The sequence below is a fragment of the Phyllobates terribilis genome, unplaced genomic scaffold, assembly GCF_046119375.1.
Source record: "Phyllobates terribilis strain yellow unplaced genomic scaffold, ASM4611937v1 Scaffold_3__8_contigs__length_932513732, whole genome shotgun sequence".
In the NCBI taxonomy this organism is placed as follows: domain Eukaryota; kingdom Metazoa; phylum Chordata; class Amphibia; order Anura; family Dendrobatidae; genus Phyllobates; species Phyllobates terribilis.
This window is the reverse complement of record NW_027362763.1, coordinates 448754944-448774551: the sequence shown is the minus strand read 5'-3', so window position 1 is coordinate 448774551 and position 19608 is coordinate 448754944. Positions and strand designations below refer to the sequence as shown.

At 42.5% G+C, this 19608-nt stretch overlaps 1 protein-coding gene across 2 annotated transcripts in view; it reads left to right on the top strand.

Annotated features, from left to right (window-relative positions):
• USP45 (ubiquitin specific peptidase 45) overlaps positions 1-18137 on the top strand; it is a 142575-nt gene extending 124438 nt beyond the window's left edge. For both annotated transcript variants that reach the window (XM_073675755.1, XM_073675754.1), the window contains exons 12-18: positions 4482-4538; positions 5165-5290; positions 8494-9127; positions 11333-11430; positions 11587-11673; positions 13986-14139; positions 17179-18137. In XM_073675755.1, coding sequence (XP_073531856.1) covers positions 4482-4538; positions 5165-5290; positions 8494-9127; positions 11333-11430; positions 11587-11673; positions 13986-14139; positions 17179-17309 — 1287 coding nt within the window. In that variant the 3' untranslated portion in view covers positions 17310-18137. The remainder of the gene's footprint in view (positions 1-4481; positions 4539-5164; positions 5291-8493; positions 9128-11332; positions 11431-11586; positions 11674-13985; positions 14140-17178) is intronic.
• The last annotated feature ends 1471 nt before the right edge of the window (positions 18138-19608 follow it).

The following is a 19608-nucleotide window of genomic DNA, read 5'->3' as shown; positions in this document are numbered from 1 at the left end:
GTATACTTCGGGGAGTGGGCTTGCTCCCCGCAGTACACTGTCCTTCCAGGGCCTGCGCTGACATCACCGATCAGCTGAGCGGTCTCGTGACCATCAGCTGATCGGAGACGTCATGTGACCGATCAGCCGATGCTCAACTGACCCTGGAAACATTTGCAAGAATGTTCACAGGGTGGTCAGCTCACCAGGGCTGATCAGCTGATCTTCAGCTGATCAACCCCAGTGACCTCCTGCAGCATGTATACTGACAGGGGTGATTTTACACACCTGTCAGTGTACATTGCTGTCTCCTACAGCAGTGACATCAGTGATGGCTGATGTCACTGCTGTAGAAGTGACCCAGATCGTTGTGGGACAATCGTTGGCGGCGGACTGGTGAGGGATATTGTTGTTTGTTGTTTTAAGTTTTTTTCAGAAGATCAATGGCTTTGCGGACGGAGGGTAAAAAAAAACACACTGTTCTACAATTTTTTTTTATTTCATTAAAATACTTTATTCTGGCCGTGTCTTTTATTGAAAAAGCGGCGACCATTTTACTACGTGGTTAGTAATGGGGGCTTCTTATAGACGCCCTCCATTCCTAACCTGGGCTTCACATCAGCCGCCAATACAAGGCTGATATGAATCCCAGCCCCATTACCCCACTCACCACCTCTACAGGGCAGTGGGAAAAGCAGAGGCGAAGCGCCAGATTTGGCGCATCTTATGGATGCGCATTTCTGGAACTGCTGAGGGGTGATATTAATAGCCACGGAGGGGGCTAGTATCCATGGCCCCTTCCCTGGCTATTAATATCAGCCCGCAGCTGTCTAGTTTAGCCTTTGCTGATTAGATTTTATAGGGGGACCCCACGTCAATTTTTTTTCTAGAGTCCCCCTGTAATCTAGCCAGTAAAGGCTTAACAAACAGCTGTGGGCTGAAATTAATATCCAGGGAACATTGTTGGCTAATGGCCCCTTCCCCGGCTACTATTATCAGCCCCCAGCGGTCTGCTTCCCCAATGCTGGTTATAAAAATGATGCGGGAGCCCACTCCTTTTTTTTTTTTTTTTTTTTAATTTTAGGCTATGTGCCCACGATTCGGACGTAGCAGCGCTTTGGACACATATTTTTTGCTGCGTCCAAAGTGTTGCATTCTATTGAACGCAGGTAAATCCACATGTGTTCACTAAACCATGCGTATTTACCGCATTCTATACATTCTAGTGGTCAAATTTCTGTTGCAGAGACTAGCGACTCTGCAAGAGAATTTGATATGCTGCGGTCCTGAAAGACGCGCTGCATGTCAGTGTCCACGAGTGATTCGCAGCCTCTGATGCACGCATAGGTAACATTTTTAGAGATCCCATCCACTGCTGTAACATCTGGACGCTGCGGGTTTGACGCCGTATAAACACGCAGTGTCAAACCTGCAGCGGCTCATGATATTGGCCACGTACCCAAACTCACCCGCAGCATGTCAATTTCTGTAGCGGACACGCTAGTCTCCACTGCAGATTTTGACTGATTGAAGTGTCGTCATATGCGGTTGATTCACATGTACCAACAACAAAAGTTGCGGCATTAGAACACCACATTTTGGGCGCAACAAAAATGCGCTGCTTCGAAAGCGCTGCTGAGTGCTGATCGGGGGAACGTAACGGCTAACGAACCAGCTGTGAGATATTATTTAATGGCCAGGGACCATGTTTGCAAATGGCACCTTCCCAGGCTAAAAATGCCAGCTCACAGCAGCCGCATAAATTACATGAATAGAAATGCTAATGAAGATTGGGTGAGTGGGACTAGCTGACACCCAGCTCTTTTGTTTGGTGGTAACAGGGTGTCAATCAGACCTTTTCATGACCAAAACTGATTAAAGTAAAGAGTTAAATAAACACACATAAACAGAGCAAACACTTTATTTGAAATACAACAGACACATTCTTTAATCATTTAAATTAACCAATATACTCACCCTATTCTGACAGTAATCCAGTGTCCCACCAAATAACTTTATTTGGCTCCAAAATGCATTCATTGATGTACAAAAACGCTTCATAACCCGCATGAAAAATGCCCAGCGTTTCTTCTGCCTAGGAGATGCAGAAATGCTCAGGAAATTTCTCGTTCAAAACCTTATTGTGCGCACATACTCTAACTTGGTATGGAAAATGACATAATGCCCAGAGCACCAAGCTACCTTCTGTAGAACAATACTGACATTATATCAGTATTGGAAATGAGCCAGGCATAATGGTGACCTCATCATTATATGTAAGCTTCTGCTCACATTGGCATTATGGCTTCCATTTGTACATGATTACTGTGACCTTTCACCAAATTTCATGTTGAACTGGGCACATAACGTAATAGGGGCTGCCGAGCAGAATAAAACTTTTTTTCTTTAATTTTGCCTATCTTTTGCATAGATATTAGCAATCAAAGTATTTGGCACCTAAACAGTTTTGTTTTTTGTTTTTTTAAATCCAAATATTACCAGTGAGATTTCACTGGGTATGTGTACTTCTTCCTCTTTCTGACACTGACTAACACTCCCCCGCAAAAGCATTGCTTTCCTCACTGCAGAGTGATGACATGCTGGAGCACTGCAGACCTGAGTGTGATTAAAGGGAATCTGTCAGTAGGTTTTTGTTATTTAATCTGAGAGCAGTATAATGTAGGGGCAGAGCGCCTGATTTCAGGTATGTGCCACTTGCTCAGCAGCTTGCTGTAGTTTCAATACAAACACTGTTTTATCAGCAGGAGATTCTCACGTGCTGACCAGTTAGGTTGCTCTGTGTAACCCTGCCCCCACCACTGATGGGTATCGTGTACCGTATGCATTGTCAGCAAGTTGCCAATCAGGTGTGGGCAGGCTTACACACTGCTCAGAATTCTGACTACTGCTACATCTACTGCACAGAAAACAGGGATTCTAGCAAAACTACACCAAGCAGTACAGTAAGTGATACATCATTGGAATCAGGCTCTATGCCCCTATATTATGCAGCTCCCAGATTCTATAGCAAAAACCTGCTGAAGGATTCCTTTCAGCTCTCATCTCCAGCAGTCAGTGTGGAGGAAGGGGTAATGTTACAGAGTTGAGTCTCATTAAACCACTTCTAGTAGCTCTCCTCTCATAGTGCCAACATTGCCAATCACAAGTAGGCATCTACATACAAGGGGAAAAAGAACACGCCTCCCCTATAGCTAACAGAACTAAAACGTTCTGTGTGAGACCTAATGATGTGCTGGAGCACGGCAGACCTGAGTTTACTGACAATGTTCATCTCCAGCAGTCATGGTGCGGGGAGAGGCTGTGCAGTAGAGTTGGCAGCTCTACACTTGCTTTGGCAATGCTTATTTGATCTTGCCAATAAAGATCATTTCAATTTGAATTTGAGAGGAGAGCTACTAGAAGTGTTTGTAATGAGACTCAACTCTGCAGTACTACCCCCCCCCCCCCCACTGGCTGTCAGTTCATCACACTCAGGTCTGTTTGGCAATACATGTCTCATGTTGAGGCTGTTCTAATCTATTGTCGGGGTGCCCTTTCCCCAGTATGTTGCCGCTTGCTTGTGCTTGGTGAGCTCAGAAAGACAAAGTATACACCCCCAGTGGAATCTTTTTGGTAATGGCCACTTGGACTTGAAAAAAAACTAACTGTTTAAGTGCCAAATACTTTGCTTGCTAATATCTTCTCAACGCTTGGGCAAAATGTAGAAAAAAAAAAAAAAAGTTGTATTCTGCTCTGCAGTCCAGTTCAACATGAATAATTTGGTAAAAGGGTTGTCTTTAAATAAATTGCCTCAGGAAACCTTGACCCAACATAACACAAATATAAGGCTGTGTTCAGAAATTGCCTTAATGACCAGAGCCTCAAACAGCCTATGTAATGTATGTGTTGACTGTCTGATATTGGCATAGACTTTGGTTACTTCTGTTTATAAATGGGCATGATGTAGATTTTAGCTTCGCAGCCCTTCACCCCACTACACCGCCTCCCACCCCACTCCTCAGATCAGGCTCCGTTATTGTCTGCAGCGCTATCAATGTGACATCAGCACTGCAGACAATAACAGACACCATGAGCAGTGGTGGAGGCTCAGTGCTGGACATGATGGGGGTGAATAAAGCACAGTTTTGAGGGTGTTTTGTTTTTTTTATAAACCAAATACCCTAGGGACAGGGGTGTGAAACTGGAAACCCCCTTTAAAGCTGTGGATTTTTTTCTGCAGTGTGGATACTGTAATAAGCAGTGGAGAATCCAGTGACAGCGGAAGTACTAGAGAGCAGTGGCTCACGTTTTGGGGTGGTTTGTACTTGACTTTGGACGGTACCTCTTGAAAACAAGTAACAAACCTGAATTTAGTGCTAAATTAATTATATTTTCCTATCAAATAAAGCAAAGTAATGTCTACAAGGATGAAATGAGCAGTAATAATTGTTATTATGTTGAGTAGAAGGTTATAATTATGGTTCATGGTTTCCTTCCTCTAGATTTCCTTTGTGAATGATTCATTTATTGATCTTTCTCTGCCAATTATAGAGGGAAGGGTAAGTGAAACTTTTTGTTGTTTTCCACCTTGTGGTGTATTTTAGCAAATGTTACTTAAAGTGAACCTGTCAGCTGATACATGGTGTCCAATCCGTGGGTACTGGCTATATTAACTGCAGCGTTTCAGAGGAAAACCTGCTTGCCTCCCTGCCCCCTGGCCAAGATTGACAGGTCTCTGCCTCTATTCGCATATATTCAGAGCCCTGTTAATCTAGGGCCCAAGACTGGGAGACGCCGCCGGGGCCCCGCCTGTCCAACTAGTCTACAGCACCGCTCGGTCCCCGGTGGCTCTTAAAGTATGTTTTTCTCTCAAACACCGCAGTGTTTCATAGTCAAACATACCTGGCCGAGTTAATACACCCAGTGCCTGATACATGCTGCCTATATGTATTCACCGAAACGCCCCTCACCCCTCCCCTCTGGTCTTGACCGAAGTCCCCCCCCCCACACCTACAGATAATCAATTAAATCCCTGGGTTGAAAGTGCATTATTTTCTTTATAAGCCCATCGTGCCCTTTCGGTCCTCACTTTTCTAGCCCTGTGTCCCCAGTGTTTACCAATCCACTCTTTTTACGCTTCGCTTTTGTGAAACTATACTCCTCTCTTGTGATGTTGTTACCTTAGGTCTCCAAACCTGTAATCTGTGGAAAAGGACACAAAGCCAAAATGACTCCGGATAGTGTATCATATCCTTGTAATGACAACTCACCAGGGAGGATGCACAGGACGGACCCTAAAGTGAATAACAATGTAAGCATATCTCATACCTTTGTATAACAACGTGTTACATACATCATGTGATCAGGATTTATTTATTTTGCTTACATAACTCCGCTAATTTCCACAGCGCTTTACAGATATCATAATCACTGTCCCCATTGGGCTTATAATGTAAATTACCAGTATGTCTTTGGAAAACATACAAACTCCCTGCAGATGTTGTCAATGGTGGGATCTGAACTGCTGCAATGATACAGTGCTAACCACTGAGCCACCGTGCTTATATAGTGGCCCCATTCCACTGCTATCACTGATTAGACAGTGGCCGAGTGTATGGGACCATGCCCTTTTGACATGGTTATGGAATGGGAACACCTATTTGTCACTTTATTCTTATATTTCCAAGAGAAACAGCCTAACCATTCTAAACAAAGGTGCTATGAGTAGATATTTCTTGGGAAATTTGTATTTGTCCCCAAATAAATATTTATTAACTAATGTTCGGGTCCAGCACTAATGCTCTCTGATGGGTAAGCGCTGCATTTAATCTACTCATATTATGGGTCAACCACTTAGTGATGCTGCCATGCACAGTCATGATTACTTACTCAGCTGGTTCCTAAGTGGCCACATCATGTTATTTATTATGCTCCATAGAACAGGGGTGTTTTTTTGGTCCAAGAGCCACAATGCCATACTGAACCAATCCCAAGGTTTGCAAAGAATTTACAGCGGTATTTGCATCAATATATCACCAGAACCAAGTTTTTAGTATTTTAGGAGGATTTGGAGAAATTCTGCTCAGTTTTTGCTCCAAAAAAGCACATGTTAACACTTATATCGAACGCTGAGTTTTTAGAGCAGAAACTGAGCACATTCTGGCCACATCCTCCTCATATTCTTTAAATTTTGAGTATTTTTAAGTTTTAACATAGCCATGTTGCATGTTTTGGATTGCTACGTGTGTACAAGATTAGAACCACCTTCAGCACATGAATGTAGAGCCAGAACCACCATTAGTACATGAATAAATCACCAAGCTTAGTGGTGAGCGATCAATTGCAATGTCAGGTCAGCCCCGTGTACAATTGTATCGCATGAACCTTCAACTCCCAGTATGTCCTTAACAATAGTTAGGAGATGCTGGGAGTTGTTGTTAACAGTCATCATCAGGACTCTTGTCTCCGCAGACTTTCCTCTTTTCTGTCTTCAGCATTCCTGACACTGTGCCCTTAATAATTTAAGTATTATTATACAGATCCATAAATAAAGATATCTCCTATGGTGCTCTCCTGAATAAATAATTGCTTGTGCTTCCTGCATAAATATCCCCCCCCCCACTGCCCTTCTCCAAAATACCCCCCCCCACACTGCCCCTCTGCAAAATATACCCCCCATACTGCCCCTCTGCAATACCCCCTCACTGCTCCTCTGCAAAATATACCCCAGCAATGCCCCTCTGCAAAATATACCCTCCACACTGTGTCTTTCCAAAACATCCCCCCACACTGTCCCCCTCCAAAATATCCCCCACATTTCTCCTCTGCAAAATATCACCCCCCCTCGCACATACACACACTGCGCTTCTGTTAAATATCCCCAGCACACTACCCCTCTGAAAAAAGTACCACCCTACCACCACCTCTTGCAAAACTATGCCCCCTTTCAAAATTATGGAAAAATGCTAGAGCGCAATAGGGTCTTATCCAATAAATAAATGTTACATAAAAGTACTAAAAACTGCTCACCTAGTAGGGTTGTGTGGGACACAACATCTATGAAGCCTGGACTCCAAATGCTGCAGCTTCCTATGGATATGTCAGAGATAGATGCTGGGAAAGGAAGTTGTTTCTGCGCTCTCTGGAGTCACGACAAACCATTAGTATGGATAAAAATGTAGGTTTATTGTCTACGCGTTTCAGAGTCCACCGACTCCTTCCTCAGGACAACCATACATTGTCACATGTCATTGTCATGTATGGTAGTCCTAAGGAAGGAGTCGGTGGACTCTGAAACGCGTAGACAATAAACCTATGTTTTTATCCATACTAATGGTTTGTCGTGACTCCAGAGAGCGCAGAAACAACTTCCTTTCCCAGCACCTATCCCTTTCAAAATTGTCACCCCCATTATATGCCCTCACAGTAACATTAACCCCCTCCCCACCTCATCCTCAATGATTAAGCATTCAGTCTTCGGCCCCTTGATGGGGCACTTACCTTTGGCCACGCCGTATCATCTTCTGGCGCTTCAGTGCTGGCAGCAGTGTGATGACGTCAGCAGCGTGCGGACCTTATCATGCTGCTGTACATCGGGCGCTGCACCTGTCCCAGCTCCACAGTGTTTAAATGTATTCGTTGCTAAAAGATGGAGCGGTGCATCCCGGACAGCTCTACGGGCTGCGCAACATCGTTCGACGGGCTGCATGTGGCCCACAATTCGTATGTTGTGCAAGCCTGCCATAGAATACTATTTTGATTGGGCTCACTGGGTCACTTTAACCCTGACTTTGCCTTTTTATACCAGATTAATTTCTGTGGAATTACTGCTTCTTGTACTAAGCAACTTGAATCCCTACACCAAATCATGGTTGTACAGGTGTGCTTGTGAACCCTTTTACACCTTGAATTCTCTTTTTTTTTTACCCCTATTTATTATTTTTGAAATTAGTGTTTTAATATTATTGAATAAAAATACTTAAAATTGTTGTGGATTGTAGTAGTCCAATTATATGGTCTGTAGGTTGATGAGAAGTATTTACTTAAAGGGAATCTGTCACCAAGTTTTTGTAGAGACAGAGACCCTGATTCAATCAATGTGTCACTTACTGGGATGCTTGCTGTAGTTTTGATAAAATCACTGTTTTATCAGTAGGAGATTATTACTAGAGGAATAATAAACCTGCTGCCGGGTAGTCCTCCATATTCATATTTTTATGTACACTGTTATATGGTATAAAGCTGCCCATCAGTGGTGTGAACAGGGTTATTTAGTGCTCAGCATTGAGAGAACTGCTAGATCTGCAGCTGAGAAAACAGTGTAGCAAGAAGCTCAGTGACACATTGCAGGAATCTGGGTCTCTGCCCCCACATCAGATCAGATTCCCTTTAAACTCCCCTTTTAATTTGATATAAATGCATTCCTCAGCCTATGTAATAATGTTCAGAATGGTTGCACTTGTGTGTTGATTTGAAAGAAATTTCTTAATATTCATCTATCTAATTTATCTTTAGAATAACTTAAAAGAAGGACAGGAAATTTCACAAAAATGTACTTCTGAGAGCATCCACAGTAACTATACCGAGGAAGGCAATAAGCAGTCTGAGCTGGACGGAAGAGATGCGTTCTTACCAGAAGTAAGGTCTACTTCCAGAAGTGCTAAGCCTGGCAGCCAGTCAGAAGGCAGAGACCGAGATGGCGAGAGCAGCGGAGATGCGGATAGTGAGGCTTCAGACTGGGAAATGGCAAGGATTCAGACGGATTCAAAGCGGGAATCTAATAATCATAAAGCGCGCATATCGGTGGGGAGTCCACAGTCCACGAATAACAACATTGACCTTGGTGCAGTCACTGGCTCTTTATCCAAGTTCAACCTCAATGAAATGTCAGAGAATTTGGACTCCTGTAAAGATGTGAGCAGCACAAGCCATCACCCTTGTTCTCATGCGAAGTATGTGCCATCCCCGAACCTGCAAAATGCTTTCCAGACACTCTCCCAGGGCTACGTAACCAGCTCCAAGGAATGCTCTGTTCAGTCCTGTCTCTACCAGTTTACATCTGTCGAGCTCCTAATGGGGAACAACAAGCTGCTATGTGAGAAATGCACTGAAAACAGGATGAAATATCAGAGGAAGGCTCACTCAGCGGGTAACGTGTCTGCGTCAAGGCGGTGCCAAACCATGTGTCCTAGATTAGAGATTTCCAGATCTATAAATAAAGGGAATCTCATAGCAAGATCCACCCCCAAACTATTTACATGCACACGTAGCTCTTTCACAGACAAGTACAGCACTAACTTTACATGGCCAGGCTGTTCCTCCTTTACTGGGAAATCGGTGTTTGAATTGACATGCAAATGAGGCTGTAGATCTGAAGCCTCTGTCACTCCTGCTCTATTCCGTGCCTGCTGGGCAGGGAATAGAGCTGGAGTGACAGAGGCTTTAGATCTACAGCCTCATTTGCATATCAATTAAAAAAGAGATATCTCCGTAATGGAGGAATGGACTGGCCATGTAAAGGTATTGCTGGACTTGTCTTTGAAAGAGCTACGTCCACATATAGTTTGAGGTGTGAAATCCTGCTGACAGATTTAATTTCTGCAGTGATTAAAGGGAAAGTTCTACAAAAATTCTAATTTGCTTTATGTTACAATTTAGCACTTCCAGGTTTGTGTTTGCTGACAGTGAATGATAACATTCTTGGTTATATACCATTCAGTGTTTATGGGCCTGATGGATCGTAGCTGAATACAGTGCTTGGTTATTTCCATCAGTACCATAGACATGCATGAAGCTTCAGCAGACATGCTTATCCATGTCATTCTGTTCCACTTCAATGCCGTAGGGAAAAATGAGGGACTTAAAGAGGTTGACAAGTTATTACCTATCCACAGGTGTGGGGCTGCTTGAAAAAAACAGAGTGCAGCATTTGGCAGCCCCATAGGAAGTGCATGGAACTGCAAGTAGGACATGCACACTGCCAATCTATTCTAACAGAGATAAGAATGCCCTTTTTTGTTGATCAGTGGGGATCCCAGCAGTTGGAACTCTACCCATCAACAAGTTATCACCCATCTGATGGAGTGGTAATAACTTGTTTTCACTAGACAACCCATTTAACTCTCATTGCTGTGAGGGGCAGGGGCCTCAGAAATAGGACCTTCAGCGATCAGATATCTATCACCTATTCTGTCGATAGGTTATGTTACTTATTGGAAAACCCCTTTAATTTTTATGGGTTTGAACAGCAGACAACTGCAGTACCAGGTATAGTGACTACAAAATGTGCAGAGCTGTGCCTTGTAAACAATGACTGAAAAAACAAGGGATTTGGCGAGCTCAGTGTACCAACCAGCTGATCAGAAATGGTGCCAGGAACCGGACCCCCCCACACACACACACACACACACTAATTTTAGATTGATGGCCTATTCTAAGGATAGACCATCCTTATCCAGGTCCCAGAAAACTTCCTTTAATGGAACCTGTCCATCGATTTGTACAGCATGAATCTGAGCCTGTTTGCATTTTTTTCTCTGAAATGCTCTGGCGTTTCAGAGAAAACCTAGCTTGAAGATCACTCAGTGCTGCTCCAGGTGATTGACATGTCTCCCATGTGTGAACATTGGAAGAGATCTGTCTACCAATTAGAGCAGTGCAGGATCTGCAAACTGTTTTCTCTGGAACGTCAGAGTGATTTAGAGAAAAGCATACCTGGCTTCAATTCATGCTGCCCATGGTTTGGGATTCATGAGTTAGCTGACAGGTTCCCTTTACATGACTTTCTAAGATACAAATAAAAACCCATTTACTATGCTGTCCATAGGGTAAAAACAAAACTTTGAGAAAGTTTTAAAGCACCACTCCAGCGTCTTTTTTCATTTCAGCGCTGGAGTGGCGCTTTGAATTTATGCCCCATGTCCCCGGTCACATACTCACTCTCCGGCGTCTTCATAGTTTTTTCGGTGCCGCACCGTCCTCCTGCACTTCTGAGTGGCCGGAAGTCAGAAGCTACGTCACACGCTTTCAATACAAGTCTATGAGAACCAGAACGAGGTAAAGTGACCTCTGCGCCGTTCCTTAAAAATACTGGAGCTGTGAGCAGGAGACCGACCAGAGCGACGCTGGAAATGTATGAAGACGGCAGATGAGTATCAGACAGGGGACTTGCATTTAAAGAACCTCTCCGGTGGTGCAATAAATAAAAAAAAAAACAACTCTGGAGTGCTGCTTTAAATAATGATGAGCCCACATTGTAGAGAATATTGGATCTCTGAGATGTTTTTCTCTTTACATGTATGCATTTTGAACTATCATTTATGTCTGATCTAACCTTTTATTTCACATCTTCTAGACGAGAGGCAAGATAGTGTGTATACCAATGCTCGAAAACAGTTCCTGATATCCGCAGTGCCGGCCAATCTCATTTTGCACTTGAAAAGGTTTTGTCAGGTATGATGTAAACGTTGGACATATTGGAGCACACACAATGCTCATTTGTATAATTGCAATTCCCTAAAATGAAAGTGGAGCTTGTACATCATCATATTTCTTTTGAATTGTTCCACCATTGAAACTAACAAGGAATGAAATTTTGCTTTGTTGCAGAATGGCTTAACACTCCGTAAAATCAATAGGCATGTGGACTTTCCTTTCATATTAGACTTGGCTCCGTTTTGTTCTGTGACCTGCAAGGTATGGCATGTTAACACATTATATCAGACACAAAGTGATAGTTTATACTGTGTGATTGGTGAACCCAGACATCTATAGTTGGGAATGGCATATTTAGCATCTAACAAGTGTCTGCAATTTTAGGCAGTGGTAACTAAATATCATCAGCAGTATGTATGGCACTTATATCCCATATACGCTAGCAAACAATGGAAAAAGAGAATACTGGAATTTGGGTTTCTGAAATTGCCTTGTGTTTTTTTTTTTTTATTATTATTGAATTGCCTTTGCTCCGAAAAAGAACATTCCTGATATTGGTGAATTGCTGCATATGCAATTTCTGAAATTATAAGTAGTTTATAGGAGTTTACCTATGACTAAATATTAAGTTACACTGTCAGGTTTTAGCTGGATTTTTTTTTTTTTAAAGATCCCATATCCAGATATTGTGGGTAAAAAAATTGTTACGGATCACTCCTCAACAAGTGCAAAAGTGATGTCATTTTCTTCTTACTGCCAAGTCACCTGTCCGAACAGTGGTGTATCATGAAAGCACAATGTGTTGTATGAAAAAACTACCAGAAAATGAGCATCCGGTCTACAAGTGTCTCACAGTGGGTACGGAAAGTATTCAGACCCCTTTAAATTTTTACTCTTTGTTTCATTGCAGCCATTTGGTAAATTCTAAAAAGTTCATTTATTTTCTCATTAAAGTACACTCTGCACCCCATCTTGACTGAAAAAAAACAGAAATGTAGAAATTTTTGCAAATTTTGTACAAAAGAAAAACTGAAATATCACATGGTAATAAGTATTCAGACCCTTTGCTCAGTATTGAGTAGAAGCACCCTTTTGAGCTAGTACAGCCATGAGTCTTCTTGGGAATGATGCAACAAGTTTTTCACACCTGGATTTGGGGATTCTCTGCCATTTTTCTTTGCAGATCCCCTACAGTTCCGTCAGGTTGGATGGTGAACGTTGGTGGACAGCCATTTTCAGGTCTCTCCAGAGATGCTCAATTGGGTTTAGGTCAGGGCTCTGGCTGGGCCAGTCAAGAATGGTCACAGAGTTGTTCTGAAGCCACTCCTTTGTTATTTTAGCTGTGTGCTTAGGCTCATTGTCTTGTTGGAATGTGAACCTTCAGCCAAGTCTGAGGTCCAGAGCACTCTGGAAGAGGTTTTCATCCAGGATATCTCTGTACTTGGCCGCATTCATGTTTCCTTCAATTGTAACCAGTCGCCCTGTCCCTGCAGCTGAAAAACACCCCCATAGCATGATGCTGCCACCACCATGTTTCACTGTTGGGATTGTATTGGGCAGGTGATGAGCAGTGCCTGGTATTCTCCTCACATACCGCTTAGAACTTTTTGGTGATAATTCTATCTTCGTCTCATCAGACCAGAGAATCTTATTTCTCATAGTCTGGGAGTCCTTTATGTGTTTTTGAGCAAACTCTATGCGGGCTTTCATATGCCTTGCACTGAGGAGAGTCCTCCGTCGGGCCACTCTGCCATAAAGGCCCGACTGGTGGAGGGCTGCAGTGATAGTTGACATTGTGGAACTTTCTCCCATCTCCCTACTGCATCTCTGGAGCTCAGCCACAGTGATCTTGGGGTTCTTCTTTACCTCTCTCACCAAGGCTCTTCTCCCACGATTGCTCAGTTTGGCTGGACGGTCTAGGAAGACTTCTGGTGGTCCCAAACTTCTTCCATTTAAGGATTATGGAGGCCACTGTGCTCTTAGAAACCTTGAGTACTGCAATAACTCTTTTGCAACCATGGCCAGTTCTGTGCCTTGCCACAATTCTGTCTCTGAACTCCTTGAGCAGTTCCTTTGAGCTCATGATTCTCATTTAGTCTGACATGCACCGTGAACTGTGAGGTCTTATGTAGACAGGTGTGTGCCTTTCCAAATCAAATCCTATCAGTTTAATTAAACACAACTGGACTCCAATGAAGGAGTAGAACCATCTCAAGGAGGATCACAAGGAAATGGACAGCATGTGACTTAAATATGCGTGTCTGAGCAAAGGGTCTGAATATGTATGACCATGTGATATTTCAGTTTTTCTTTTTTAATTTGCAAAAATTTCTACATTTGTTTTTTTTCAGTCAAGATGGGGTGCAGAGTGTACTTTAATGAGAAAAAAAATTAGCTTTTTAGAATTTACCAAATGGCTGCAATGAAACAAAGAGTGAAAAATTTAAAGGGGTCTGAATACTTTCCATAGCCACTGTATTAGCACCATTTATTAGCATTTCCTTTCCCATTGTTTGATGCTTTTAGTGATTTTTGTTTTTCATGAGATAACCTTTATCTTTGCACCTGCATAGAACATTTCTGAAGAAAAACACGTTCGGTACAGTCTTTATGGAGTAGTAGAGCACAGCGGGTCAATGAAAGGAGGACATTATGTTGCATATGTGAAGATCAGGATACCTTCCAGAAGGGAGTTGGATAACATCAGTGGCGGCAAGTATTCACCTGGTCAGTATACATCCAAACCATCTATTGTTCCCTACAGCCACTATAATATGGTTATTAAACTTGGCAAAGTGTGCATGCTGAGGATAAAGCAGCGATCAAACCTTTTAGACTCCCTTAGGCACCACTTAGAACAGATAAAAAATACTCCCATTTGTAATGTGTGTTTTCCCTAAAGCAGGGTCTGTCATAGATTACTCCCTATCAGGTTCCATAACATTGTCAATTTCCCAGAGGAGCATGCATAGCTTATAAGCCTCCTCACTCTGACATGACAGGCTTGGCTGGTCACTCTCCACAAGGAGAAATGTTACCCTTTAGACCTGAAAAATTGTCTGGAAACACTTCATGTCTATGGCCAGCTCTATCCTTGATTTATTGATTGCCACATGACAGCAAGTAAAATGCAATCCGCTCCCAAGATGTCATATTAAGCAGAATTAGAAATCTATTATGTTAATGTGACCAGATACAGTCCAATACTTGGGCCTAACACAAGGATGGAGTTAATCAAACATCTCTATCATAAGCAGCGAACAGAGCACAGGGACATTTTTTAACATGTTGGAAATGTTTCCTTGAGATTTATGGAGTCCCTTCACTTATAAGGTCTCTCACATCTTAAGATGTTAAGTGAATTTTACCCTTCACACATATATCTTAAAGGAAATCTGTCAGCCCCTGGTACCTATCAGACCTCTAATATGGGCATACAGGTGATAAAAATGTAATCTATACATGCCTGTATGCCTCATATTAGAGGTCTGGTTGCTTTGAAATGTCTTTTTATTCAGTCCGTTTTCTCATTCTTACGGGGCGGGAAGAAATCCCTGCCCCCCCCCCCCCCCCCCCTGCACGTCAAAGTGCCCTGTGACATGCAGTCTCGTCTTCCAGATCTCGCACATGCGCAAATCACCTATAACGCAAGGCGCACATTTTTTTTCTCCTGGCTATATTTTTTCCAGCAGTGCGCAGGCATTGGGGAGTCACTGTGACGTGCAGGGGAGGGGGGGAACATTGTAATGAGTAAAGTAGGCAGGGATTTCTTCCGGCCCCATAAGAATGAGAAAACGGACTGAATAAAAAGACATTTCAAAGCAACCAGACCTCTAATATGAGGCATACAGGCAGGTATAGATTTACATTTCTATCACCTGTATGCCCATATTAGAGGTCAGATAAGTCCCAGGGGGTGACACATTCCCTTTAATGAGCTTTTGCAGTTTAAAAGATAATAAAGAGCCAGTAATAAATTTGCATAGGAAACGAAGGGATGTATGTGCACTGCTGATTTCGAGGATGTTGCTTATCATACTTATGGCACTACTTATCTTAAAAAGTATTATACTCCACAAAAGTACATTGAGCTTTGGAGCCAGTCTGGTTCCTTCTTCAGGTACTTATCATTAAAAAAGTATTTTATTGCACAAAAATGCAGTGTGTTTGGAGTCGGCTTGGCTCCTTTAGGTAATTAACTGTAGAAGCCAAACCAGGTCTGAAATGTGTTGTCATTTTTTTTGCATAAAATAAATTTTTAATGATGAGCAGTATCCTCAATATAACACCACTGTTTCCTATGCACATTTACTACTGAATTTCTGTGGGTTGCTCTGGATTTAGCTATCCAGGTGGAGCTTTTATTGCTCGTGTGTGTCAGCATTGTTGCACAACTATATCTGGTGAGTACGTTTCTCATCGGTCACATTATCTATACCTTACATTTTTACACTATGGAGCACTTCTTCTAGGCTTTATTGTGTATATTAATAGAGATGGTTCCACTACTCCGAACCATTTCTTCTAGCCTGAGGAGGGGAGCTGCTACACAGAAGGATAACCACTTGTACAACTGATTGACTATGTAATGTTGCAATGTTATGCTGTTGACTATTAAAGGGAACCTGTTAGGATAATTTCACTACTGAAAATAGTGCAGGAAAAGAGGTAAAGTAGGCTTACCACGTCTATGATTTTTCAGTAATTCAACCTTGTTATAGACCTTCAACTGTTATGGAGGAATATGGCACATCTATACTTCTAAAATCAATAATTCTTTGCTATTTTTCTATGAATTATCAATAAACAATTAAGATCCACATGATAAAACCACTGACGTGTTTTTGTCGTCTCCACGTTCTTATTCGACTTGCTATGATTATTGAGAGCAAATCATTGAATACCCGGGCAGTGCCTGACAGAGTGAGAGCAGCTCTTATTTTGTCACTCTGGCTCATAGAGGGGGGCCGTATGACATTATGTATATTACTACATATATAATGGATCTGGCCATTTCTGTCAAACTGTTAACAAGCCCAGGTCCTGAAAGTAGCGGTCTAATGGAAAATGCAAATGGGTGTCATGTTTGAGCCCCTACATGAGCCACAGTGATAAAGTAAGAGCTGCTTTCACTCTGTTAGGCACAGCCTATCCACTTATTATGATAATTTGCTTTCAATTTGAATATCAGGCATGTAATGCAACAGATACAAGAGAAATATATGGTCCGCCAAGGCTTATACCAGGCGCTAGTGGGATGTCACAGGGAGGCACTTCCTATATATGTCAATTAGTGTTGAGCGAGTATGACTCGTAGTAGTATATTGACATTAGTGTTGAGCAAGTATGACTCATTAATCCTTTCGGCGAGCACGCTCGGGTGCTCTCCGAGTATTTTGGCATGCTCTGCATTTCTTTTACTGTCACCGCGGCTGCAAATGTCCCGGCTGTTAGACAGCTGTGACACATGCAGAGATTGTCACAGCTGTCTAACAGCCGGGACACTTGCAGCCGCGGCGACATTAAAACAAATGCAGAGCATGCCAAAATACTTGGCGAGCACTCAAGCGTGCTCGCCGAAAGGGTTAATGAGTCATACTCGCTCAACACTAATGTCAATATTGTACTATATTTTGGAAACTAAATAAATTTTCATGTGTCCAGTATATGCCAGCGTAGGACTGCATTTTTGTTTATGTGCCAAAAATGAGGAATAAAGTTGTTTGGGAGGGTAAAGTTTTACCTGCTATTTCCTTTGCTTTGCAGTATCAAAGGACGGAGCTACGTCGTCTTCCAGCCAGTGGGTGTATGTCAGCGATACACATGTCCAAGTGGTTTCTGAGTCCAGAGTTCTGAGCTCACAAGCATATCTTTTATTTTACGAAAGACTTTGTTAAAGTTAGTCTTACATATTACATATCCTAGTGTGCACTTTACAATACAGGCTAACGCAAAGAAGGGAAAAAGGCTGCTGTTTTTCTGGCCCCATGAAACAATGGGGCAGGTGCACTATGGTGAATATGCCTGAAATGTGGTGGAAATCGCTGTTCATACTGGGCAGTAAATTTATGTATTTTATACACTCTTTGTGCTTTACAAGTGTCTTGTTGAGGGGTGTGGCTGAGCTTTGTCCTAAAATCCACCACATCTATTAATGCTGTGCACCACAGTTTTGGTGCAAAATACTGATTTAAAGTAAGCCAAACTAGCGTAGTGTAAGGCTGTGTGCCCAAGATGCGGATTTAATGCGTTTCCGCCGCGGAAACGCATTAAAATCGCTTGTTAGATATCTGCCATGTTTCCCAATGATAATCCGCATGCTGTGCACATGCTGCGGAAATTTCCGCTGCGGATTATCATTGCGGAAAAATCCGCAGCGCTACCAATTATTGTGCGATTTTGCAGCGAAGTCGCCGCCATTGACTTGCATTGAACCACATAACATCCGCATGTATACATGCGGATGTTATGCGGTTCAATGCGCGGATGGTACGCGGGTCTGGAGAAGAGGAAACTCTCCTCCAACCCGGGTACCATGGTACCTGCAAGTTAAAAAAGAATTTAAAGTAAAAAATAAAAAAAAATATTCATACACAGCTCTCCAGGTGCCCCCCGGTCTCCTCCCCTGCCGCGTCCTCTCTCCTCGGCGTCCCGCGGTGTACTGGCAGGACCTGCGGTGACGCCATTTAGTCAGCTGATGGTCACGTGACCACTAACGTCAGCGGTCAGGTGATGGTTGCGTGACCCTCAGCTGACTAAATGACGTCACCACAGGTCCTGCCAGTACACCGCGGGACGCCGAGGAGAGAGGACGCTGCTGGGAGGAGACCGGGGGCCACCGGAGAGGCGTGTATGAATATTTGTTTTTATTTTTTACTTTATAATTCTTTTTTTTTTTTTTTTTACCAATAGTGTAGTATTTTAAGCAGAAATCTTGGTCACACAATATAAATCCATGCCAGTTGCATGGTTTTATATTTTGTCACCAACTTGTCAAGCTCTTTTCCAAGTGATGCTCAAAATCGCTTGAAAAAAACGCATGCGAAAACACATGTAAAAACGCTTAAAAAACGCTTCTCCCTGGCAGAAAAAACGCATATAAAATCTGCATGCGTTTTTTTCTGCCAGGGAGAGGAAAAAATGCTCAGGAAGTTTCTGCTTAAAATCTGCATCGTGGGCACATAGCCTTAGTAAATGTACAGAACTCGTCCATCAAGATGCGCCAAGTCTATCTCGCAGTGTGTGCCATCGTGATTAATGTTCTGCCTACTGCCTTTAATTTAGACTGTATTGGTAAATCGACGCCATCTTCTTCAACATCCTTCATGTTTGTTATAGTTGGGGAGAAAATTATGTGAAGGAGTTAGACATATTTTTAACATCGGCGCTTTACTAGTCGTATTCTACGTGGGCCCATGTTCTGTGACAGACCAGTTGCACTTCTCAGCACATTGATTTTTGACATCTATTGTATAATTTTTCAGATACATTTCTCCCTGATGTAGTCTTTCATTTCTTTTTTGCTTTGTGTGGTGTCCTAATGAATTGTTACGTGAGCGTTCCATGTTAAATGGTAATTATACATTTAAAAGACTTCATTAGGGATAGCTCATTGGTTTTTCTTCATTGCATTCTTTAACACCTAAACAGAGCCCTTACAGTAAATTTTGCATATATTCATTCTAATTCACACACCTCAACAATTTATTTGTGCCCAGGTATATGCAGTTTGCAATTTATGCCACACACAATTTTTTCCATCGGAAAACCCTTCTTGGAATATTTTCCTCCTGAGTTTTGCTTGCAAGATGCATACAATTTTTATCTAGCCATTCACCGCAGAGAGGCAGCCAAATGGTTGTTTACAGCTATTGCATCAATAAACCCACCGCCACCCCCCATTCACAAGCATGCTCCATTTGACCAAGCATGCACATGTTCTCCAGTATCAAGAGGTGAGTAAGCTGCTGCATCTAATGGTGGCTTCTCTTCTGAGGAAAAATGATGCCTCTGACTTTGTCAACTCTATTATAAAATCTCTGTTTTGGGGGAGAGTCAGTAGGCCCCCATTCACATTAGGTCTGCTTGTCCCACTGAAATTATCAGGTTCAGCCTGTTTTGATCTAATTTGTACGTGGATCGTAACTGTAGAAGCACCAGAGGCATAACAATAATTAACTCTCCCGAGCCTCATTC